At 41.1% G+C, this 25,208-nt stretch overlaps 1 protein-coding gene across 3 annotated transcripts in view; it reads left to right on the top strand.

Moving 5' to 3' along the window:
- The first annotated feature begins 240 nt into the window (after positions 1 to 240).
- LOC137334138 (RAF proto-oncogene serine/threonine-protein kinase-like) overlaps positions 241 to 25,208 on the top strand; it is a 74,017-nt gene continuing 49,049 nt past the window's right edge. The window contains exons 1-3 of one of the 3 annotated variants that reach the window (XM_067998670.1): positions 241 to 443; positions 21,328 to 21,565; positions 25,001 to 25,107. In XM_067998670.1, coding sequence (XP_067854771.1) covers positions 21,350 to 21,565; positions 25,001 to 25,107 — 323 coding nt within the window. In that variant the 5' untranslated portion in view covers positions 241 to 443; positions 21,328 to 21,349. Of the gene's footprint in view, positions 444 to 1,057; positions 1,077 to 21,327; positions 21,566 to 25,000; positions 25,108 to 25,208 lie in introns of those variants that run through there. The other 2 variants (XM_067998671.1, XM_067998672.1) reach the window with 2 other exon arrangements.

Here is a 25,208-nt window from a genome sequence, read left to right as displayed (position 1 = left end):
ACAAAGCTCCGTGTGATTCAAAACTCTTTTCGTGTGTGTGTGTGTGTGTGTTGGTGCAGGTATTTGCACCTAATGCACAGAGAAAGAGGCGAGTGTGCATCGTGCAATCGCAGCAATTCACACGAATGGGTCGAAATTAAACATTTTCTTTAAAAAATAATAAAAGTTTTAATCACAACATTTTCTCCCAGCATCCCACGCAAAGTGCGATGTGAAAGAGTTGCGATCACAACAGTTGGCAGAGAGTGTGAGCAGTTCAAGTGGGGGGAAATATGATGATGTCACCGGGCGACAACTTTTTCGCTTAGTTATGGCGGAGGTCAACTTTAGTAAGTTACTTGGCCAACTTTAGGATTTCCAACCCGGAAAATGGATCTGTGCTAAATTTCTACCCGATTTTTCGTCGTTTAAAGGGGCAGCGAACAGAGTGCGATCGTTGAAGTGTGAGTGTCATTTGTGGATTGGGAAAGGGTTAAAGTTCCAGTTTGTTCCTCTTGTTTTTTTTTTGTTTGTTGTGTCCCTCTTCGAGATTTTGCTGCCGGAGAAGGGCCCGAAGCGTCGAGTTGTATAGCTCGGCTCCTTTAGGCTGTTGCCAAAGTATCTTTGTCCCCCCTAGAGTTCCTGCAGACCCGAAAAGATAATTGGCGTCAGGCTATTTCTCTCTTGGATCTCGCAGCGACCATTACATTGGAGCTGATGTAAAAATAGTGCAAACCCGAGAATGCAACCGGCCGTGTAGAATCCTATAGTATTTGGTTTGTGGGGTCGGTGGGTGGGGGTATTGGCTTCTTTATCCTGTGTTTTCTCCCTTGTTAAACTTGTAGAAGTGACCTGATCTGTTTGCTAATTCCTCGCATTGAAACGTAATAATTTCTTCACACAAATTCACGGGTGGGGGAGGTGGAAAAGAACTAAAATTTTGAGGAAAAAAAATCATTGTTTGAGTGGAATGGATCGATGTGTTTATACCAACACAACACCTAGTTTACCCGGCTGGAAACTCCGACAGTGACTCCGCTCGATGGTTGACAACTGTGGGAAGCCGATAACTATCTGCCTTGTGGCTGTGATGTGAGGTTAGTTGTTTCAGTGGCCGCAGAGGATTGAGAATTCACACGTGTGAGACTCAAAAAAGCATTCACGCGTGTACGAAATCACACACGAGGAGCCTGGGAGTCATGAATTTCCATCCAAGTGTTTAGCCAAGAGGTAGGTAGCGTGAGGTTTCTAAAAGTGGAAACATCCATTTTGGCAATAAATTCCAGGAGTACTGATCCTTTCATAGTAATTGATATTAATTAGTGCTCTTTCGATGTAAATCTGGCTCATACAGATATAAATATGATAGCATCAAAAGAATTATACCATACTGACTCTATCACAGACCTCCTTGAAACACCCTAAGGATTTCTGAGTTTCATTGAAGGGTGAACTTAAAATTCAGCCAGGAGCCACACGGCCTATGGAATGAACAGTACAGTTACAGTTGTCTTTCCATTTGTGCATAAACTCTCTGTAATTCGTATGTTGGTGATTTACAGGTTTTTATACCAATGAAAGAATTGCTATAAGTCCCTGTCATTAATGACAACTTAAAAGAAAAATATTTTTGAATCATTGCTATTTAGTGCTACAGTCACCTTCGTAGGTTTTCCTTTTTTTAAACATGTAAATATGTTCATGCTTTAAGGTGGTGTGTTGACAACTGGCTACTAGCACTTGGTTCTGTGTGGCAGAACAGATGCTTGCAATTGGCACACATTTATAGTTGCATAAATAATGTATTTTTACAGTACATAGATTGTAAAACAACTTAAGATGTAAACTATCGGTGTGAAGGTATTTCAGCAAAAATATTAATTGGAACATGCATAGGAGTAAGTGGATTTTAATGACAAAGCCATGAATTGAGAAAAAAATGTACAATTAGATTTTGAATACTGGAAGTGCTAAAATACAGATCCTCCAGAAGTGACCTTAAAGTGTCCTCGGCCTTCAGTTTTTTGGAATTGTACAAGGTTTCTGTGTTGATGCTGGTGTCTGTGTTGATGCTTGCATCTGTCTAGTGACTCACCCAGGAGGTAGCACTGAAAAGTATGGTGTCATGTGACTATCACATTGAAGATTCCAGTTTTTGCCTGTAATGATCCCCAGAGGGCATTTTTCTAAATGCGGGCGGGAATATTGTATATACAATAGACCTTTCCCCTGCCCCTCCCAACGCTGTCTATGGAGTCGTACAAAGAAACATTTTGTAAATGGAATGTTTTATTTGTGATCGAACTATAAACAACCATTCTATATCAGGCCAGGAAATATTAGAGAGCTGTATAAAGAAGATCCACTGTATTTTGTACAGTTGCTCTGGGCAAGCAGGCTGTTATGCATATTTTTTGCAACATGCTAAAATACACCAACAATCCTGATGCTATCCTTGCTTAAATATGTGCAAATGCAACCGCACAAAGACTGGCATTTATTTGTGTAACCTTATGAATAGGAGTTACACAAATTTGCATTCAGTAACTGTTCTGTGAATAATGACTGTGAACAACAGTCACTGTGTTGTTACAGTGTTGGGTAGGTCACTTGTCTATACAGAAATAAGGTTATACCGGGAGAGACTGTTATCCAGATACTGACACATAAGTAAGCAATGCTGGAGTTTGGATTTTTGTAGAAGTGTTTCTTTTAACATGTACAGTACAATGTGTATTCAAAACAAATAGCATATTCTGCTAGTTCAAAAACATACTCCAATGTTCAAATTTACTTTTTATACTAGTGGGCTGTGTTGTTGTCTGGCTAAATTTGTTAGTAGCCTAATTCTGTTTACAGCTATAGACCAACAACGTGGATTTAAATGGCACTTATATACAGAGAAGCATCTTGGAGCACTTTATTGGGTGGTGGATAATCGAGAGGACACCAAACAGAAGGGAGAAAGGGAAGGAAGTCAAGAGGGGAGGGAAGCACAGTCAAGGAAAGTCTTATGGAGGTTTATGAAGGCAGGAAGAGAGGTGACAAGGGAGGGAGTTTCAGAGGATAGGGACATAGTGGCTGAAGGAACCGCCAGCAATGGTGGAGCAGTGTTAGTGGGAAGAATAAATAGACCAGTATCAGAGGAGTAGAGGGTATGCACAGGGACCCCGGTGCAGGAGGAAATCGCAGAGGTAGGTTGCAGCATGGTCAAGTATGGATTTGAAGTGGAGGATGAGAGTTTTAAAGTTAATTCTCGGGGACACGGGGTACCGGTGGAACTTGGCAAGGACAGACAAGGGTAATGGAATTGGGCTTTGGTGCAGGTGAGAATCCTAGATTGCATCTGTCTAGCAATATAGATCTGTAGCAAATAATTTAACGAATAACAGGATGATGATTGCCAAGCTTTGTTGAAATCAAATGAACGTGCAGTTACATAGGATTACAGCATTGACTATCAGTGAGTCTTTACAGGTAGCACAATGGGAAATGTAGCACATGATTGTGATTTCTACTAAATTTGAACTCTGCATGCTGTTGTTTATTTTATTTCCATTTATAATTGATAGTAAAAATAATTGTGGATATTGCTTGTCCAGTTTGGCATGTGATGGTGTATATTTATAGTGATTTACAGTAAATGGTGTCACATGTCAATAGATCAAAGCATATTGTGTATAATATAGTGACTTACAACTACCACTGTGTTGAGAAGTTCTGTTTTCAGAGAGAAGTTCCTTTTTTCACTTCTGCTCTTTTCTTTGTAATTATCACATTGATAAGGGTGTTTTAAGGTTATTCTGAAATTACAGTAATGAAACTGCAGTTTCCAAGGTACTGCTCCCATCTTCCACCCTCCATGAACTTAAGCTCATCCAAAACTCTACTGCCAGTATCCTAAATCGCACTAAGCCCCGTTCACCCATCACCCCTGTGCTCGCTGACCTATATTGGCTCCCGGCCCCTGAGCGCCTCCATTTTAAAATTCTCATCCCTGTGTTCAAATCCTTCCATTGTCTCATTGCTCCCTATCTCTGTAACCTCCTCCAGCCCTACAACCCTCTGAGAACTCCTGTGTTCCTCCAACTCTGGCCTCTTGACCATCCCCATTTCCTTCACCTCAACATTGGCTCTGGAATTCCTTCCCTAAACCTCTCCGCCCCTCTCTTCCTCTCCGCCCCTCTCTTCCTTAAAACCTACCTCATTGTCACCTGTCCTAATGTCTCCTTATTTTGTTTGGTGTCAATGTTTGTCTGATTATGCTCCTGTGAAGTGCCTTGGGATGTTTTACTACATCAAACGCACTATATAAATGCAAGTTGTTGTTGTTGAACTTGTGCATATTGTACCTGCCCTAGTTGTTGCACAGAAATGGGAAACATTACAAATGCAAGTGAACTGTTTTATTTAGTTAATGCTTTATAAATTTGCGTGTGTGTATGCGTGAAGTTGAGGTCAGGAAGGGAAGATACTTGTAGCCCTAATCGAAGCATCAGTGCTAAGAGCGAGTTCTGTCAAGTTTCCATATTACCAATGCATGAAGGCAGGATGCCTGTCTGGTGTGTGTGTGTGTGTGTGTGTGTGTGTGTACTTGTGCTTGGAGTCATAAGTGGTGGCACAAATATCGGAGGTTGTACTCAAGCAGTCCAAATGCTAGCTTGTGGAAGTTGTGAAGATACTGCAGTTTTTCAACACTTTCAACATTCAGCTTGGGGACAAAGGAAATTGCCTTGGGGACAAAGAGGGGAAAAACCACAAAGCCTAAAAATTAATGTTTTGATTCTTGATCTAGGAGGCCTACAATTGAAATTGAACATTATCCCCTGTTTTAAAGCCCTGGATGTATGTTTGTGAAGTCCATTTTAAATCTCAGCATTAAATGTTCTAACTTTTTTATTGCACTCTTCTGTTCACTGAACATCTAACTAAAATTGCTGCTTAAAGGCTGAATCTTAATTTCAGACTAGCCACCTAGTGAGATTGAAGCCACTCCGAGAGTAGATAATGTCAGTACTGTTAAATCCAACTACCAAGAACAAATCCTCCTCACACGCAGGTGTGTCTAACAAAGAGCTGTTCTGCTTTATTTAATGTGTTTGTACAAACAGCCCATGGACAATAGGCATTTTTGATCGTTCTAGAACATGTTAATAAAGGTGAAGTGTATAGAACATTGCTGAAGAAGTAAACTTCCTAACCTTTCATTTTGTGTTATTGTGAATCTGAGTACATTTGCTGAGTACATTTGCAGCCTTTCCTCATAATAGCGATACAAGAACAGAAAGATTATCTAAAAGCACATACAGAGGAGGTAAAGCATAGTTGCATGATTAAGATTGGAAATGTTTTGTTGCAACAGTTTTCAAAAGTTTGTGCCAAGTGAAGTTGACTGTTCAGCATTATCTCTATTGTTTTTACTGAATTATACTGTGTACTTGTAGTACCTTTTTAAAAGAAGGTACTTTTATAGAAGGTTTATTTTAAATTTGTTTTTCTTTATAGTTTATTACGTGCACTTCAACCTAGCCAGTCCTGTGTTCCTCTAAATCAGCTAGAATAACAGACATGATGGTGAGCCCTTGAAACTGGGCCAGGCTGCAAATGGGCAGGCACATACAGCTGCAGCTCGGCAACACTGAAAATGGTAGTTCTTCTACCAGAGTATCAGGAATACTTCACTTAAAATTTACTTTCTAAATTTAACAAGTACTTTGCACATCTACTACCATTATTCACATGAGCCTCGACAGTAAGTATTAGCAGGGTCCTCAACTCTGGGGGCATAACAACTAATTGAAAGGAAACTTTTATTTAGCATTTGTTTCTTAAATTTACAATGGCACTGACATTTGGCTTGAAAACAAATTATGCACTATTATCAGACAGCCACTAGAATTCATTGTAATTTAGAATATATTTTGTAGTTTTTAATTTGCATCAGAAAATTTGTCCTCACCGGATTACACACACACTCTCAAACGCAAACACACACACACTATGGTTGATTTCCCTTCCCTAACCCAGGGGTACTGAGGGAAATTATAGCCCCCCCCCTCCCCTTCAACCATCACCCTGGTGGAGATAACACAGCATGGTTCCAGATTCGAAACGTGGACGCCTGTGGCCCGGATGGCTCAGCTACTTACTGGATACACTTGTTGAGACACTAAGGGATCGATCACAATTGAAATGAGGGCTGAGAAGTAGATTACCCCCTAGAACTGAATTAATATTTATGCATCAAAATAGGACATTTATTCATATTTTTTCTCTTCTGATGGTGATGACTCACCCTGGGATACAACTTTATGGGTGGCAGTGGTCCTCTGCTACTTTGCCCAAGTGGCTATTAATATATGTAAGTTTGACCAGTGAATATTGTTGGCAGATTACTTGACCATCCAATTAGGATGTTGACACACATATTTCCAACTGAAGTTCAGCCTGGCTAATTTGTTTCCACTTATCTAGCCCTGGGATGGTGAGGCCATTTTTTCCATCACTACTGCCACCCCTGAGATTGGCTAACTCAGTACAGACAAAGGATCAGACCTAAATCTTCTGTACAGCTTAATAACAACATGCATTAATATTGTGTCTTTATAACTTAGTAAAACATCCCAAGGCTCTTCATGGGAATGTTATCAGACAAAAATTGACACCGAGCCAAAGAAGGAGACATTAGGACAAGTGACCAAAAGCTTGGTCAAAGAGATAAGTTTTAAGAAGGGTCTTAAAGGGGGAGAGAGATGTGAAGTGGTGGAGAGGTTTTGGGAGGGAATTCTGGAGTTTAGGGCTTATACAGCTGAAGGCATGGCTGCCAAGACAAGAGGCCAGAGTTGGAGGGATGCAGAGTTCTTGAAGTGTTGTAGGGCTGGAGGAGGTTACAGAGATTGCGAGACAATTGAGGGATTTGAATACGAGGATGAGAATTTTAAAATGGAGTTGTTCGAGGGACCGGGTGCCAATGTAGGTCAGCGAGCACAGGGGTGATGGGTGAACAGGACTTGTTGCGATTTAGGATACGGGCAGTAGAGCTTTGGATTAACTTAAGCTTTTGGAGGGGGGAAGATGGGAGGTTGGCCAGGAGAACATTGCAATAGTTGAGTCAATGGGCTGAGGCATGGTTGGAGATGGGTGATATTAGGAAGGTGGAGGTAGGCAGTCTTGGTGATGGAGCGGATCTGGGGTCGGAAGCTCAGTCCTGGGTTAAATAGGATGCCGAGGCTGCGAACAGTCTAGTTCAGCCTGAGACAGTGGCCAGGGAGGGGGATAGAATTGGTGGCTAGGGAATGAAGTTCGTGGCAGGAACTGAAGACAATAGCTTCGGTCTTCCCAATGTTTAATTGGAGGAAATTTCGGCTCATCCAGGACTGGATGACGGACAAGCTGTCTGACAACACGGAGGCAGTGGAAGGGTTGAGAGAGATAATAATAATGCACCACTTGTATTTTCCTGCTGAGTTATTTGGAATTAATTCATATAGTTCTGTAAATTAAGAGATATCCTGCAGTTCCAGACATTTATATACAGGTAGTTCAAAATTATAACTAGCATTTGAAATTTTGCAGAAGAATAAATGTTATGATTTTCAGATATTCTATGATAGAATATTTGTGTTTTGAAAGGTTTAAAAGATTAACCAAAGGTTTTTAAAAATATTTTTAGGAATTGATTTGCAGATGAAGATGAATATCAGGTTCTTTTGTAAATTTGGAGAACTAGACCTGGATCACAGGGCATCATAGAATCATAGAAAATTTACGGCACAGAAGGAGGCCATTTAGCCCATCGTGTCTGCGCCGGCTGAGAAACGAGCCACCCAGCCTAATCCCACTTTCCCGCATTTGGTCCGTAGCCCTGCAGGTCACCACTCTTCAGATGCACATCCAGGTTTTTTTTAAATGAGTTGAGGGTTTCTGCCTCTACCACCCTCTCAGGCAGTGAGCTCCAGACCCCCACCACCCTCTGGGTGAAAATAATTTTTCCTCATTTCCGCTCTAATCCTTCTATCAAACACTTTAAATTATTGACCCCTCCGCTAAGGGAAATAGGTCCTTCCTATCCATTTTATCTAGACCCCTCATAATTTTGTACACCTCAATCAAATCACCCCTCAGCCTCCTCTGTTCCAAGGAAAACAACCCCAGCCTATCCAATCTGTCATCATAGTTAAAATTCTCCAGTCCTGGCAACATCCTCGTAAATCTCCTCTGCACCCTCTCTAGTGCAATTACATCCTTCCTGTAATGTGGTGACCAGAACCAGGCATATAGGATGATTAGCCATTACTGGGCAAGAGCTACATGGAAAAAAATATTAATAGGTCATAAAACTAGATGGTCAGTGAAACTATTACATTTGAAGTTCAGATGTCATAGTATTAAACTTGGTGAAACTGTAACACGGTGCTCTTTTACACCCGCTTTTCATAGAATCATAGAAAGGTTACAGCACAGAAGGAGGCCGTTCGACCCATTGAGTCTGCGTCGGCTCTATGCAAGAGCAATCCAGCTAGTCCCACTTCCCCGCCCTATCCCCATAGCCCTGCAAATTTTTTCCTTTCAAGTACTTATCCAGTTCCGTTTTGAAGGCCATTATTGAATCTGCCTCCACCACCCCCTCGGGCAGTGCATTCAAGATCCTAACCATTTGCTGTGTAAGAAAGTTTTTCCTCATGTCACCTTTGGTTCTTTTGCCAATCACCGTAAATCTATGTCCTCTGGTTCTTCACCCTTCCCCCAATGGGAACATTTTCTCTCAATCTACTCTGTTTAGACCCTTCATGATTTTGAATACCTCTATCAAATCTCCTCTCAGCCTTCTCTGTTCCAAGGAGAACAACACCAGCTTCTCCAGTCTATCCACGTAACTAAAGTCCCTCATCCTGGAATCATTCTAGTAAATCTCTTCTGCGCCCTCTCTAAGGCCTTCATATCTTTAGCCATTTGAAAATATATTTAGCCACATAAAGCCCAGTATTAGCAATTTACAAGTTGGAGATTGGCCAGAGCAATCTCTGCATTAGATTAACTGCCACTGAATACCATGCAGAGCCCTGTTGAGAATTGATTTGGCTAATGTTAAATTCTAATGACATCATCCATAAATAGAAATGCTTAAATTCGGCATGGTATCAAGAAGGAGCTACATTGAGCAGAACGAAAAGCTGATTTTTTTTTGGTACAGTGGCTTGTCCTCAAGTTAATATAGGTACCTTCTCACTGTCAGACATTTCAAATAATTTTTAAATCCAGATTATTTTATCGAAGAATATTTTGCTGACTCCAAAATTAACCTCAATTTAAAATCGTCCTAACTTTACAAAATTTGATAAAGATAACTGATCCTTCACATGTTGAATAACTGATCTCAAAAATGTTGTAGTGATGAAGCACTGAGCAGAGCTTTGGAAGCAGTCCATCTACCAAACCTCTTGAACAAAAGGGGAAAAAATACCTTAAAAGGACAGTCTTGCCAAGACAGACAAACATTTGATTCATGGACCCATTAGCCTTCGCTTACATACCCCATATGTTGTAACATTTCTTGTTCATCTCCCTGGAATTCATATCAAAGTAATTCATTCACCCAGAGGCAATAATTAATGTGAGAACTGTTATTGTAAAAATCTGAAATATCTTGTGCCTTGTAATCAATAATCCATCGACTGTTTTTTGGAAGGTTATTGGGAACGTTTCTTTCCAGGATTAGACAAAGTTGAGGTGTTGTGTGCATCCCTTGCTTTAGGCATTGGACCAATGGAAGCAGTCATTCACTATCAGCACAAGAACTTAAGGACGAGAAGGGCTTGTCCATTGAAGCTCATCCTTCCAATACTCTTCCATTACAGCTTCCATTTAAACACCCCAAATATTTTTATCTCTACTGCCTAGATTATAGATTATTCCAAATACTTATCACTCTTTGAATAAGGAAGTTCTTCCTAGTGTAACTGTTAAATTACATCGAGTCTATAGCACAGAAACAGGCCATTTGGCCCAACTAGTCTATGCTGGCGTTTATGCTCCACACGAGCCTCCTCCCTCCCTACTTCATCTAACCTTATCAGCATACCCTTCTATTCCTTGCTCCCTTGTGTGCTTATCTAGTTTCCCCTTAAATGCATCTATGCTATTTGCCTCAGCTACTCCTCGTTGTACATTCTTACCACTTTTTGGGTAAAGAAGTTTCTCCTGAATTCCCTATTGGATTTATTAGTGACTATCTTATATTGATGACCCCTAGTTTTGGACTCCCCCACAAGTGGAAACATTTTCTCTATGTCTACCCTGTCAAATCCTTTCATTATCTTAAGGATCTCTATTAGGTCACCCCTCAGCTTTCTCTTTTCTAGAGAAAAGCGCCCCAGTCTGTTCAGCCTTCCCTGATAAATATATCCTCCCAGTTCTGGTATCATCCAGTGAAAAAAATGTACTTTTCATGATTTAAATTAAATTAAATTCTGTAGTCCTATTTTTCTGTCTTAATTTAAAATTAATGTGCTATTACTACATAGTATATAAGCGTGGCTCCAGAGTATGGATACAACGTATTCTTAAGTTTCATTATAAATTGTTTTGAACTTTTTATTTGATGAATATAATCTGTAGATGTACCATTTTGCACAGGCCCTGTTAGTATAGTGTCGACCAGATTTTCAACAGGGGAATGTCATTGGCATGAATCCAAGCGACCACATTGCCAGGAGCAGGGCACGTAATACAACCCAGTTTTTGTTACAGTCAGCACTTTGAACATGGTTCTAAAAGCAGTACTGTAGATTTACTGTATGAAGTAATCTTCAGAGTCTAAAACTAACTCTAGACTAACTAAACACTATATATTTTAATGTATGCTTCTCTGATGTAAGAGCACCATAAAGTGAGGTTTTCTTGCATATCTAATTAAGATATTTTGGTTGTCAGAGTTTCTATAAATGGCTATCGTTGGAGAGATTGGGGGGGTGGGTCCTAATACAGCACCAGAATAGGCCAAATTTTACTTGCCATATTTTTTCATTTTAAATGTAATGCAGCAATCTTGCAACAAAGTGAAACAGAATACTTGTCTTAAGCTCACATTGTGCAGCATACTTTTATGGACATTGAATGTTGCTTCAGATTTGCTTTAACTTATTCATTTCTGTTGTGTTTTTTTATGGAAGAGGATCTTGGCATTTGAATTGCCCAGAGCCCTCCTTAACCCCATGGTAACAGTAGGCATTTGTATACATACCAAAATAAAATCAAGATGCATTTTTATTTTGCAAGAATTTAGTTTGCTGTGCTACTTTAATTGTCCTTCATTAAGGTTATCATTAGAATTTTTTTCAGGAAAATAATTTCATAAGAGGTTGATACTAAACAAAAGCTCACAGTTAAGGATGGAATCCTTTACTCTGGATCCAAAAAACCCCAACTGCAATTTTTATTTGTACAAAACCATTTTTAAGATTGTTATAAAGAAAAACACACTCCAGTTTGTTGACTTTATATTAAATGTCACCTGATATATTTCAAAAAAATCGTACGGATGAAAGTTGTGCATTTATTTTATTCATATTATTTGATTAGTTAGATAATTTTGCTCTAATGTCATCAGAGCTGCAAAATTTCACTAATTATGTAAGGTAGGCTTGCATTGGCCAATCTGTGTGTCGACACATTGTAGGATAATAGTTGATCTCATTCAGTGAAAAAGAGCTAAGTGGTTGTGCTGTCAAGTCTTTGGTGAAACATATCTCTCATTTTTGATAATGTGACCTCATGATCATTTCATTGAGTGTGATCTTTAAGGGTCCATGTAAATCTGATTGGCATTTAGGAACTAGAGCTACTGGTGGTTCTTGAGTTCTGAAGCTCAGCCATTTTTAGAACTCCAAAAGACAGTAAGATTAGGAGGTGAGAAGAATTTACAGTGCAACAAGGTGCTTCATTGTCAGTTAGCAATTGAAGGCATATTTTTCCACATTTCACCATACAGACTTCCCATTATTATCAAAGGTTCTTTTTTCCCAATTGTTAGGATTTTCTCAAAATAGCTATTATACACTGAAATAAACATAGATGTGCAGAATAAGAAGTTGCAAAAGCAATCATCAAAATGTTTGACATTTTTGTGTGATTTCTGTTTGGAAATTCAGATTTGGGGATTAGTATTGGGGATTGGTGTTTCATAAATAAAAAAATTATGTACAAAGTGGTTTAGGATTCAATAAGTGTTCCAACATGAGAGTTCCTGACCTACTTAATGGATTAGAACTGTGCAGTGCCAGTGATGTAAGCACTGTGATGAATTTGGGAAATTGCTTCATAGCACGCTAAAGAGACATCTACAATGTAAGGAATGTAAACTGTTTAAATGTTACATCTGTTCAGCTTTCATAACTGTATTAAATGCAGATGACATGAAGCAGTCCTGTAAATAAGGAGATGAGCAAAAAAAATTATAAGCTGAGCCTGTAGATTTTTTTAAAAAGAGCTTGGTTTTCAAACTGTTGTCATCATTTTTTCCAGATGTTTTAAAATTACACGCATTCCATCGTAGACATGGATTTAGTAGAACAGAATAATACACACATTGATGTGTTTGTTAAAGCTGCATTTACTTCACCCACATTTTTGTTTTGCTTCAAACAAATCTCACTATTAAACAAGGAAAATATCTGCTATTATTCAAAGATTGCAGTTGCAGTCTGCTAACTTTACAGAAACAAATGTTCCCTGCACAGCTGTGTAACCTATTCCATACTGATTACAGACATAGTCCAGGACATGTAACCTGTCCTATTGTCACTTACTTAAAATAATTGTTTTTACTGATGTCCACTTCTTATGGCTCAAAGGCCAGGGTGCTCGCAGCACAGAAGTAAAGAAGCAATTACTTTCTTTTTCCATTTTGCTGCCTTAAAAACTAAATGTGCATTAACTGTGATTTGTTTTGAATGCCTCTTATGTGGGTGAGACAGACAATTTCTTAAAGCAATAAGTATTTGGAAATACAGCTTTGAAACCAGTATTTAAAACATTTTGTTTTACAACCTTAAATCAGTGAGCTTTGGACACAAAACTTATACAATATTGATTATATCTATGACTATGTTTGCTAGGTCAGTGTCAGCATCAAGTGCTTTGGTATTAATTGAAGCGTCGATGTGACTAGCTGTCTTTCCCTCCAGATGCATCAGTTGGATATTTCAATTTTACAAACCAATTCCCTTCTTGGCATTTGTGAATGGGATTGTCTAGCTCTGAGCTATTCTAAGCTACCAAGATAAAATGCCCTGCATCATTTTAAAATGTTCCAACCCTCTGGAATACTTTTAAAATGGAATTGAACTCTTCAATTGTAGTGTTTCTTAAAAGATCATCTAGAGTGGAATTGGCACAATTAGAAATTTCACTTGTGCGTTTTATTGAAGTAAAATTGAAGTCAATGGGAATCAGGGGGAAAACTCTCCAGTGGCTGGAGTCATACCTGGCACAAAGGAAGATGGTAGTGGTTGTTGGAGGCCAGTCATCTCAGCCCCAGGGCATTGCTGCAGGAGTTCCTCAGGGCAGTGTCCTTGGCCCAACCATCTTCAGCTGCTTCATCAGTGACCTTCCCTCCATCATAAGGTCAGAAATGGGGATGTTCGCTGATGACTGCACAGTGTTCAGTTCCATTCGCAACCCCTCAGATAATGAAGCAGTCCGAGCCTGCATGCAGCAAGACCTGGACAACATCCAGGCTTGGGCTCATAAGTGGCAAGTAACATTCGCGCCAGATAAGTGCCAGGCAATGACCATCTCCAACAAGAGAGAGTCTAACCACCTCCCCTTGACATTCAACGGCATTACCATCGCCGAATCCCCCACCATCAACATCCTGGGGGTCACCATTGACCAGAAACTTAACTGGACCAGCCATATAAATACTGTGGCTACGAGAGCAGGTCAGAGGCTGGGTATTCTGCGGTGAGTGACTCACCTCCTGACTCCCCAAAGCCTTTCCACCATCTACAAGGCACAAGTCAGGAGTGTGATGGAATACTCTCCACTTGCCTGGATGAGTGCAGCTCCAACAACACTCAAGAAGCTCGACACCATCCAAGATAAAGCAGCCCACTTGATTGGCACCCCATCCACCACCCTAAACATTCACTCCCTTCACCACCGGCGCACTGTGGCTGCAGTGTGCACCATCCACAGGATGCACTGCAGCAACTCGCCAAGGCTTCTTCGACAGCACCTCCCAAACCCGCGACCTCTACCACCTAGAAGGACAAGGGCAGCAGGCGCATGGGAACAACACCACCTGCACGTTCCCCTCCAAGTCACACACCATCCCGACTTGGAAATATATCGCCGTTCCTTCATTGTCGCTGGGTCAAAATCCTGGAACTCCCTTCCTAACAGCATTGTGGGAGAACCGTCACCACACGGACTGCAGCGGTTCAAGAAGGCGGCTCACCACCACCTTCTCGAGGGCAATTAGGGATGGGCAATAAATGCCGGCCTTGCCAGCGACGCCCACATCCCGTGAACGAATAAAAAAAAAAATTATATTCTCTAAAATGTAAATAGATAAAGACAGATCATTTTCCTCTTTTCTCACCTTCTGAAGCACTGACTCTTGCAGGGGTACAAGTCTTATTTATGTGAGCCTAGATAGTGAGTGTTGATTCGATGCTTGACTGTGAAGGGCATCAAATTCTCACCCAATGCTGTCCTCGCTCAAAATCTACATGTGCATTTGCTATGGGGTCAGTACAAACAGTCTACTGCCTGGGTTGAGATTACATTTGTAGTCACCGATGAGGAAAAGTTCAAGTTTTGGTGTTAAGTGCCCCTAACTTGAATAGCTGTCTGACAGTGCCTAGATTCACGTGAAGGGCAAGGTACTGGAGGGCTACTGGTGGAACTGTACCCTTCAGGAGAGAAGGGGAGAAAATTGAGGGAGAGGAATGTTTGATTTTGTTTCAATGCTTATGCTGATTGCTGCCTTGGAGGGACTTAATTCATTGTTGTACAGCAGTTGCAACGTGTAAACATGAAGTTGATATTGGGAAACAGGTGTTCAGTTCATTGACAGTTTTTTTAATAGACTGCCACAAGTATTTACATAAAGTATGGATAAGCAATGAAGAGATGTGAAGACATTTGATAAGGTTCCACATAAGAGATTATTAGCAAAAACGAAAGCGCACGGAATTGGAGGTAACCTTTGTAATATGAGTTGGTAATTGGTTGGGAGGTAGGAGCCAGAGGGTAGGGATAAAAGGAATGTACACTGATTGGCTGGATGTGACAGTGGTGTTCCCCAGGGATCTGTACTGGGGCCTAAGCTTTTCACCATATATATTAATGACTTGGATGAAGGAATAGAGTTGTATATCCAAGTCTGCAGATGACACTAAGTTAGGAGGCACAGTAAGTTGTGGAGATAGGAGGAGGAGGCTACAAAGGGACATAGACAGACTAAGTGAGTAGGCAAAACATTAGCAAAGAAAGAAAGAACTTGCATTTATATAGCCCCTTTCAGGATATCCCAAAGTGCTTTACAGTCAATTTTTGAAATGTAGTCACTGTTGTAGGAAACGTGGCAGTCAATTTCCCACAAACAACAATATAATAATGACCAGATAATCTGTTTTAATGATGTTGGTTGGGGGATAAATATTGGCCAGAACACCGGGGAGAATTCCTCTGTGCTTCTTCGAAAAGTGCCATGGGACAGACGGGCCTTGGTTTAATGTCTCATTCGAAAAAACGGCACCTCCGACAGTACTGCACTCCCTCAGTACTGCATTGAAGTGTCAGCCTAGATTTTGTTCTCCAGTCTCTGGAGTGGGACTTGAACCCACGATCTTCTGACTCAGAGGCGCAAGTGCTGCCACTGAGCATTGGCTGACACCGGGCAGATGGAGTTCAATGCGGGGAAGTGTGAGGTCAACCACTTTGGATCCGAGAAAGACAAATCAGAATATTTTCTAAGTAAGACCATAAGAAATAGGAGCAGGAGTAGGCCATACGACCCCTCGAGCCCACTCCGCCGTGAAATCAGATCATGGCTGACCTTCGACCTCAACTCCACTTTCTCGCCCAATCCCCATATCCCTTGATTCCCCTAGAGTCCAAAAATCTATCTATCTATCTCAGCCTTGAATATATTCAATGACTCCGCATTCACAACCCTCTGTGTGAAGAAATTCCTCCTGATCTCAGTCTTAAATGGCCGAACCATTATCCTGAGACTATGCCCCCTAGTTCTAGACTCTCTAGCCAGGGGAAACAATCTCTCAACATCTATCCTGTCAAGCCCCCTCATAATCTTATATGTTTCAATGAGATCACCTCTCATTCTTCTAATCTCCAGAGATGTGGAGATGCCGGTGATGGACTGGGGTTGACAAATGCAAGGAATCTTACAACACCAGGTTATAGTCCAACTGTTTCATTTGAAAATCACAAGCTTTCGGAGGCTTTCTCCTTCGTCAGGTGAGTGTGGGATTCGGATTCCATGGAAGGTTACCGCATTTATAGTCAGAGAACAATACCTGGTGATTACAGATAATCTTTCCAACTGCCCGTTGTCAAGGCAATCAAAGTGTTCAGATAGAGAGATGTTACCTACAGGACCACCGAATACACAAACGCCAGAACAAAAGACAGAGAGAGAGAGAGAGAAACATCCGAAAGGAAGAGAAAGACAGAGAATGACCCGTTGTATTAAAAACAGATAACTTTTTTTCGCTGGTGGGGTTACGTGTAGCGTGACATGAACCCAAGATCCCGGTTGAGGCCGTCCTCATGGGTGCGGAACTTGGCTATCAATTTCTGCTCGACGATTTTGCGTTGTCGTGTGTCTCGAAGGCCGCCTTGGAGAACGCTTACCCGAAGATCGGTGGCTGAATGTCCTTGTCTGCTGAAGTGTTCCCCGACTGGGAGGGAACCCTCCTGTCTGGCGATTGTTGCACGGTGTCCGTTCATCCGTTGTCGCAGTGTCTGCATGGTCTCGCCAATGTACCATGCTCCGGGGCATCCTTTCCTGCAACGTATGAGGTAGACAACGTTGGCCGAGTCACAGGAGTATGAACCATGTACCTGGTGGGAGGTGTCCTCTCGTGTGATGGTGGTATCTGTGTGTCGATGATCTGGCATGTCTTGCAGAGGTTGCCGTGGCAGGGTTGTGTGGTGTCGTGGACGCTGTTCTCCTGAAAGCTGGGTAATTTGCTGTGAACGATGGTCTGTTTGAGGTTGGGTGGCTGTTTGAAGGCGAGTAGTGGAGGTGTGGGGATGGCCTTAGCGAGGTGTTCGTCGTCATCGATGACATGTTGAAGGCTGCGAAGAACATGGCGTAGTTTCTCCGCTCCGGGGAAGTACTGGACGATGAAGGGTACTCCGTTGGTTGCGTCCCATGTTAGTATTCTGAGGAGGTCTATGCGATTTTTTGCTGTGGCCCGTTGGAACTATCGGTCGACGAGTCGAGCGTCATATCCCGTTCTTACGAGGGCGTCTTTCAGCGTCTGTAGGTGTCCATCGCGTTCCTCCTCGTCTGAGCAGATCCTGTGTATTCGCAGGGCCTGTCCATAGGGGATGGCCTCTTTGACGTGGTTAAGCCACGAGTATAAGCCCATTCTACTCAACCTCTCTTCATAGGACAATTATTAGTGATGGGCAATAAATGCTGGCCTCGCCAGCGACGCACACATCCCATGAACTAATATAAAAAAAATCCTCTCATCTCAGGAATTAATCTAGTGAACCATCGTTGCAACGCCTCCAAGGCAAGTATATCCTTCCTTAGATAAGGAGACCAAAACTATACGCAGTACTCCAGGTGAGGTCTCGCTAAAACTTTTTGTGTTTCTTGTACGAGGACACCCAAGTCTCTCTCAACCCCAACATTTAATAGTTTCTTACCATTTAAACAATATTCTGTTTTTCTGTTCTTCCTACCAAAGTGAATAACCTCACATTTCCCCACATTATACTCCATCTGCCACCTTCTTGCCCACTCACTTAACCTGTCTATATCCTTTTGCAGACTTTTTGTGTACTCCTCACAGCTTGCTTTGCCACCTAGCTTTGTATCATCAGCAAACTTGGATACATTACACTCTGTCCCTTCATCTAAGTCGTTATTATAGATTGCAAATAGCTGAGGCCCAAGCACCGATCCTTGCGGCACTCCACTAGTTACAGACTGCCAACCTGAGAATGATCCGTTTATCCCTACTCTCTGTTTTCTGTCGTTTAGCCAGTCCTCTATTCATGCTAATATATTACCCCCAACCCTATGAGCCCTTACCTTGTGTAGCAACCTTATATGTGGCACCTTATCGAATGATGAGAGACTAGGAGCTGTGGAGAAGCAAAAGGATTTAGGTGTCCATTTACACCATTCACTAAAACCTAGCGCACAGGTGCAAAACATATTCCAAAACGTGAATGGAATGTTGGTCTTTATCTCAAGCGGGTTGGAATTCAAAAGTGAGGAAGTGATGCTTCAGTTGTACAGAGCCTTAGTCGCATCCCATCTGGAGTACTGCATTCAATTTTGGGCACCGAACCTCAGGATTGATATTGGCCTTGGAGTGGATACAACGTAGAATGATACCAGAGATAAAAAGGTTAAATTATAAGGACAGGTTCCATAAACTTGGTTACTATTCCTTTGAATTTGGAAGGTTGAGGGGTGTTGTAAAAGATGTGTTTAAGGGATTCTATAGGGTAGATGCAGAGAAACTATTTCCCCTGGCGGGAGAGACCAGAACAAGAAGACATAATCTTAAAATTAAATGAGGCCTTTTAAGGGTGAGATTAGGAAGCAGCTTTTCACACAATGGGTAGTGGAAATCTGGAACTCCGCACCCCGCCCCCCAAAAGGGTGTGGATGGTGGGTCAATTAAAATTTTCAAGATTGAGATCAATAGATTTCTGTTAGGTAAGGTTATCAAGGGATATGGAGAAAAGGTCCATAAATGGAGTTGAGGCACAGATCAGCCATGATCTAATTGAATGGTGGAATAGGCTAGATGGTTTGAATGGCCCATTCCTCCTATGTTCCTATGTGTAGATTGGGCTCTAAATTGCAATCGATTCTGTACTGATCAGGCAAAAAGAAACTTGTTATTTTAACTTGAATGGAAGTTGCTGACTGGTACAGCATGTGAAAGCCCCTTTCACTTTTTCTTTCAACAAGACAATGAGTAATAAAAACAGAAAATGCTGGAAATAGTCAGCAGGTCAGGCAGCATCTGTGGAGAGAGAAACAGAGTTAACGTTTCAGGTCGATTACCTTTCATCAAAACTGGAAGAAGTAAAGATTTAACAGCTTTTAAGCAAGTACTGAGCCAAGGAAAGGGGGGATTGGAGGAAAAAACAAAAGGGATGGTCTGTGATAGGGTGGAGGGCAGGAGTGATTAAATAACAAAAGGGACGATGGTGCAAGACAAAATGGTGGCAATGGGACAAGTAAAGAAACAAAAGATGGGTCTAGAGGAGTTGTAAATGACAGCAGCAGAACCATTGCCAGCACCTGCTGTCCGAAAAAATGGGAGCAGTGGTTATGATCTGAAGTCATTGAAATCATTGTTGAGTCCGGAAGGTTGTGAAGTGCCTAATCGAAAGATGAGGTGCTGTTCCTTGAGCTTCCGTTGGGCTTCATTGGAATTGCGTAGGAGGCCGAGGTCAGAGCGGGAGCGGGATCGGAAGCTCGGGGTCATGCTTGAGGATTGAACAGAGGTGTTCAGCAAAACGATTACCCAATCTGCGTTTGGTCTCTCTGATATAGAGGAGATCGCATCATCAGCAGCGAATACAGTATACTAAATTGAAAGAAGTACAAGTAAATTGCTGATTCATTTGGAAGGAGCGTTTGGGGTCCTGGACGGTGGGAAGGGAGGAGGTGAAAGAGCAGGTGTTGCATCTCCTGCGCTTGCACGTGGAGGTGCCGTGGCAAGGGGAGCATGTATTGAGGGTGATGGAAGAGTGGACCAAGGTGTCGTGGAGGGAGCAGTCCTTTCAGAATGCTGAAAGGGGAGGGGAGGGGAAGATGTGTCTGGTGGTGGCATCGTGCTGGAGGTGGCGGAAATGGCAGAGGATGACCCATTGAATGTGGAGGCTGGTGGGGTTGCAGGTGAGGAAAAGGGAGACCCTATCATGGCTCTAGGAGGGGAAGGGAAGGGGTGAGGGCAGAAGTGTGGGAAATGGGACGGACACAAAGGGCCCTGTCAACCATAGTGGAGGGGAATCCTTGGTTGAGGAAAAAGGAAGACATATCGGAAGCACTGGTGTGGAAGGTGGCATTAATTAGCTGAAATTAATTGTTTAAGTAGCACAACCGGCCCAATCGATCAAGAAAATGTTTAGCTGTAATGTTATTCAGAGAAGTCTTGCAATACATCTTGTGGCACTCCTGTATATGGTACGTGTATGGGCTTTCTGGCAGCGTGACAAGAATTGCCTCTGCATTAGAGCAAAGCTATGTAGTTTCTAACATTGAGATGGATAATTTCCTTCATAATGGCTGGCACTGAACCAAACTGCACGTTACAGTACATTGATGTCAGTGATCTGGGCTTCATCTTTTAGGTAGTATGTGGTCACAGGTAGGGGAGCGCTACTATAAAGTGCAATGAATAGTGTGTGTTTTTACTAATTTTAAGGAAAAAGTTCTGTTAAGTGAATTCATTACATTGCCTCGAGTCAGTGTAATCTGTTAAAAGAACTTGATTGAAAACAGCACATCACGCAGGCATGTATGATCAGGGTCAGTGATCACTGCAGCAGCTACACTAGTCCTAGATCTTGCATTTTTTAAAGCTGTAAACTTTCATGATGCTTGCTGTGAATGTTGTGTTTGATTTGCTTTGTTTTTTTTAGATTTGTTTTCATTTCTGTGACCAATTTGTAGCTTTGGTGGCAGTAGATCAAACGGTTCACCAAATACCAAAGGCACTGAGCAAGCAGAATTTAAAACTGACATATATTCCACAGCCTAGAACTAGTCCTGGAGTACTGCAGTGCACATAATATCAAAGCCTACAGTTTGAATCCCATTTTGTGTTTGTAGGCTGTGAGGATTTAGTAAGTTGGGGGAGCCATTTTCAGACGAATATGGACTGGGAATCAATATCTGTTGGTTGGCAGAAATTGGAATCAGGGCTTCAAACCAGTCGTCTTTGCTCTGAAGCTAACTGGAACAAATGAAACTCACTAGTTCTTTGTTGCATCCCTATGTCAAACCTCATTGCTATGGGTGTGTTCAGATGCTTGATGAATGTTGAATACGGTAGGAGAGCCTGTATAGAATCAGGGAATCACTCTGTGTTTAATTTATGTTTGCTTTGTTTCCAGATCTCCTGCCTGTCTGATCACAATGGAGTACAATCTGGGATTCTGGAAGTCCATCAGTAATGGTTTCAGTGCACAAGATGCTTTCCATGATGTTTCTACATCTGTTTCCCCCACATTTGCCCATCATTTTGCATATCGCCGGGAATCCTGCCGGGAATCTGAGGATGGGAAATTGGCAGATGCTTACAAAGCAGGGGGCACTGTTCGGGTTTACTTGCCAAACAAGCAGCGTACTGTGGTAAATTTATGTTCCATTACTGGAAAGCCAAATAATATGAAAAGTTTTGCTTCCTTTGGAATTTTAGGGCATCCCATCTCCTTCTTAAAGAATAGGGCAAAAAAAAACCTGGTAGAATGTAAAATGTAATTGTACTGCTTCAAAATCAAAAGCAAAATACTGTGGATGCTGGAAATCTGAAATAAAAACAGAAAATGCTGGAGAAGCTCAGCAAGTCAGGCAGCATCTGTGGAGATAAAAAAGAGTTAACATTTCAGGTTGAAGACCTTTTGTCAGGTCGACCTGAAATGTTAACTCTGTTTCTTTCTCCACAGATGCTGCCTGACTTGCTGAGCTTCTCCAGCGTTTTCTGTAATTGTACTGCTGATTGTTTGTTTGATCCCTGAATGGCTTTGAAAGTAGCCCTGAGGAAAAATTACATCACCAAGACCTTTTGCTTCTGTGGGTGTCACACAAGGATGACTAACACCTTTTTAAGGAGGAAATGAGTAAGAATTCAGAGATTCATTTTTAGTAGAGCATTTAACAGACGTCAGTACAGTGCTGGATTCCTTTTAATGTGAGCAGATGATCAGCTATTCATCACTGACTTTATTGCTTTGCCATTTTCATTTATTTGAATCCATATGGGTTCATGGTACCTGAAGTACTGTCTTGAAAACACTTAGCTGCTCCCATCATTAAGATTGTGTAGCAAAGGTCAAATTAATCTGAATCTCAGTTTATCTCTTAATTGCTCTTCCAGTTCAATATTAGAGTAACTTACCTCTGGAAAATCTAAATATCAAGTGTTTGGCAAATTTATATGTGGACAGCATTTTTGAAAGTAATGGGCCGAATCTTACTGGAAAAATAATGGCGTGTTAACGACACACACCGTTATTAATCTACAAATCGACCAGCAAATTCAGGGGATTAAGAGATACGCCATGAGTTGTGAATCTCCAGAATTTGCTGGTCGATTTACGCTGCTCTGCAGTTTGCTTCGCACAAACAGCATCTCGCCCTTAGCCTCCACGTTATTTTTAAGAACTTCCTGGATTTGCACATTAATTGCTCATTAAACTCACAGAAAGTTAACTCTGGTAATTAACAGTGTAATCACCTTTTTAACGATGTAGTAATTGTTAATGCACTGCCAATCAACCCCTCTGGCCCAGAAATTGAACAATTTAAACTGTGGAGATTCACTCCTTCAGGTGGTAAATTGTTCTTAGAGATTTAAAAAGAATTTAATTTAATTTTTTTCCTTACTTTTCCTTTGTCTTTTTTTTTCTCTCTCTCTTAATGCAATCCTTCTTTCCCTCTTTATTTCTCTTTCTGAGCCGGATTTGACTCCAATTCACCCATTCTAATTCACTTTCCTTCTCTGTCGTTCCTCTGCTTCTTTTTCAATCCTTAAATTTTATTGGATAAGGAGATGCACTGTTGGTCCCATCGTTCACTGAGATCGCAGATGTCCTGTTGTCCCCGCCGCGCCATTATCAGCTCCCACTTCCAGCAAGTTACAGCGCAAACATTTTTTGAGCTGAAAGCTGCAGAGAGAAGTCTATCTACCAGGGCACGCCACAAGATGCCCTGCTGCAGCAAGATCCGGCCCAATATTTCTGTTCCATGTTATGCATGCTTAGAGTAGAAGTCTGATTACTGGCCTAAGTGTGGAAATTTGCTGATTGGCAATATCTGGCATGCATAGTATATAAACAGTCTAGCGATTTTCCAAGACTGTAGATTACAACAGGACACTTCCCACACTTGACTATGATGGATTTGGCAAGATGGAATGAGATTATCATATTTTTCTTAAAACAATATTGTCAGTGAGGGAGAATGGATTGAATTTAAAATTGATAATTACAGAGATCTAAATTAAAATAAAGTAGGCTTCATTGGATACACTTTCCTCTTTAGTTCAAAAAGAGGTCATTACTTTTTGAGCCCTTTTAGAATGTAAGCAAGTATGGAGTAGTACTAGAAACAGATTTTTTGGTCTGTTTTCCCTTTGCTCCCAGAAAAAATATTCTTTAGCACTGTCTTAATTTTAACTGTAAAATCAATGTGTTACATAGGCCTCTTGTGTAGCCAATGGAACATGGGCACATGGGTACATTCAACTTTATTTTGGAATGAATTTCAACAAATAGTGACTGGAAATCAAGCTTCCAAACCATTTTATATCTGCAGTTGTTGTATTAATGTCTGTTTACAGAATAATTGTAACTGTTTGTTGCTGTTAAGTATTTTTTTCACTCAGTATTGTTTTTTTCACACCTTTCAACCCAATTTGCGCAGACACCCCATAGAATGACTTCTGCTTCCAACAACTGACCAAATTACAGTTAAAGTAATAAAAATTCATAACAGGCTTTATACTTCAGGCGCACCTTTGTTACAAAGAGAAGCATGCAAGAATCATATAACAGAAATGTCATTCAATAGAGGACTGTGAAAGTTGTCAAGTCTCTAATCTAAGCAAAAAAGTATTTAACAATAGTAAACACCTACATTGTATTACAATGGATATTTGATTTCCTAATAAGGAATCATTATTTTGATTGGAATTGGCTGTAATAAATATTCTGTGATATTATGGAAGAAGTGAGAGGACAGTAGTAACATAGCATCTAGTCACTAGAGCAATAGTTGCCAGAAGAGTAATAAATTTTAGTCCTTGTATCCTTGTCCTGCATGCTTGGTATTGCGTCAAATGAGAATGGAGACAAGTATGTTCATGTTGCTATGGTATTTGGTATTCAGAAAGTTCTGTCCGGACCTGGCTGCTAGAGAGTTATGCTGACTCTTATTGGTGGGCAAAATAATAATTTAAAATTTATGCATTAGGTGATTTATGAGAGCTTGCACTTAATCCTTTGGAAAGTTTAATTGATATCGAATGCTCTATTCAAGCACTAGGCCAGTAACTAGTTTTTGTGAGCCACACCCAGATCCACACCCATATTAATGAGCAAGAGTCTTTCCTGCAGGCTGTATAATATGTACTGACGATCTTATTGTCCATTTAAAGTATATATATTATTCTTTAGGTTTGTCTTGAATGCTTAGCAACACTTGTCAGGATGGCAAGTGTTTGAGTTTACCAGTCTTAGGGGGAAAAAAAAGTCTGAATCAAAATTGTAACTAACTCTAGCCCTGATCCTGAAGGTTGTGGATGAACCAAAAAATGTAAAATACAAAAATTCTGTGAAAGGGCAAGTGCAGGTAAAATGACCAATAACGTTTGGGTGTTGCAAATTTTGTGAGATGGTCACATTAGGTTTCTTCCCCCTTTTGTCCCAGTAAGGACAGTGAAGTACAAATTATATAATCAAACCTTAAGTGGAAAACATTCTTTTAAAAATAGCTGGCATAAGTTAATAAGTGAACGCAGCACTATGCATATCTGACCTGTTGCCCTTCTTTTATGTGGTGCTGCAGGTGAGTGTGCGACCAGGCATGACTGTGCAGGATTGTCTCAAAAAGGCTCTGAAGGTCCGAGGTCTTCAGCCAGATTGCTGTGCAGTCTTCAGGCTGCCACAAGGGTGGTAAGAACATTTGTCTATTCAGTTACCATGAATAGCAGCTGACTGGTTTGTTATGTTGTTCAGTTGTCAAATTGACATTATACAACTGAATAAATTATTGG

Source organism: Heptranchias perlo, chromosome 17 (assembly GCF_035084215.1).
Source record: "Heptranchias perlo isolate sHepPer1 chromosome 17, sHepPer1.hap1, whole genome shotgun sequence".
NCBI lineage: Eukaryota > Metazoa > Chordata > Chondrichthyes > Hexanchiformes > Hexanchidae > Heptranchias > Heptranchias perlo.
Note: the sequence above shows the minus strand (reverse complement) of the source record. Positions and strands in the feature narration are given on the sequence as shown.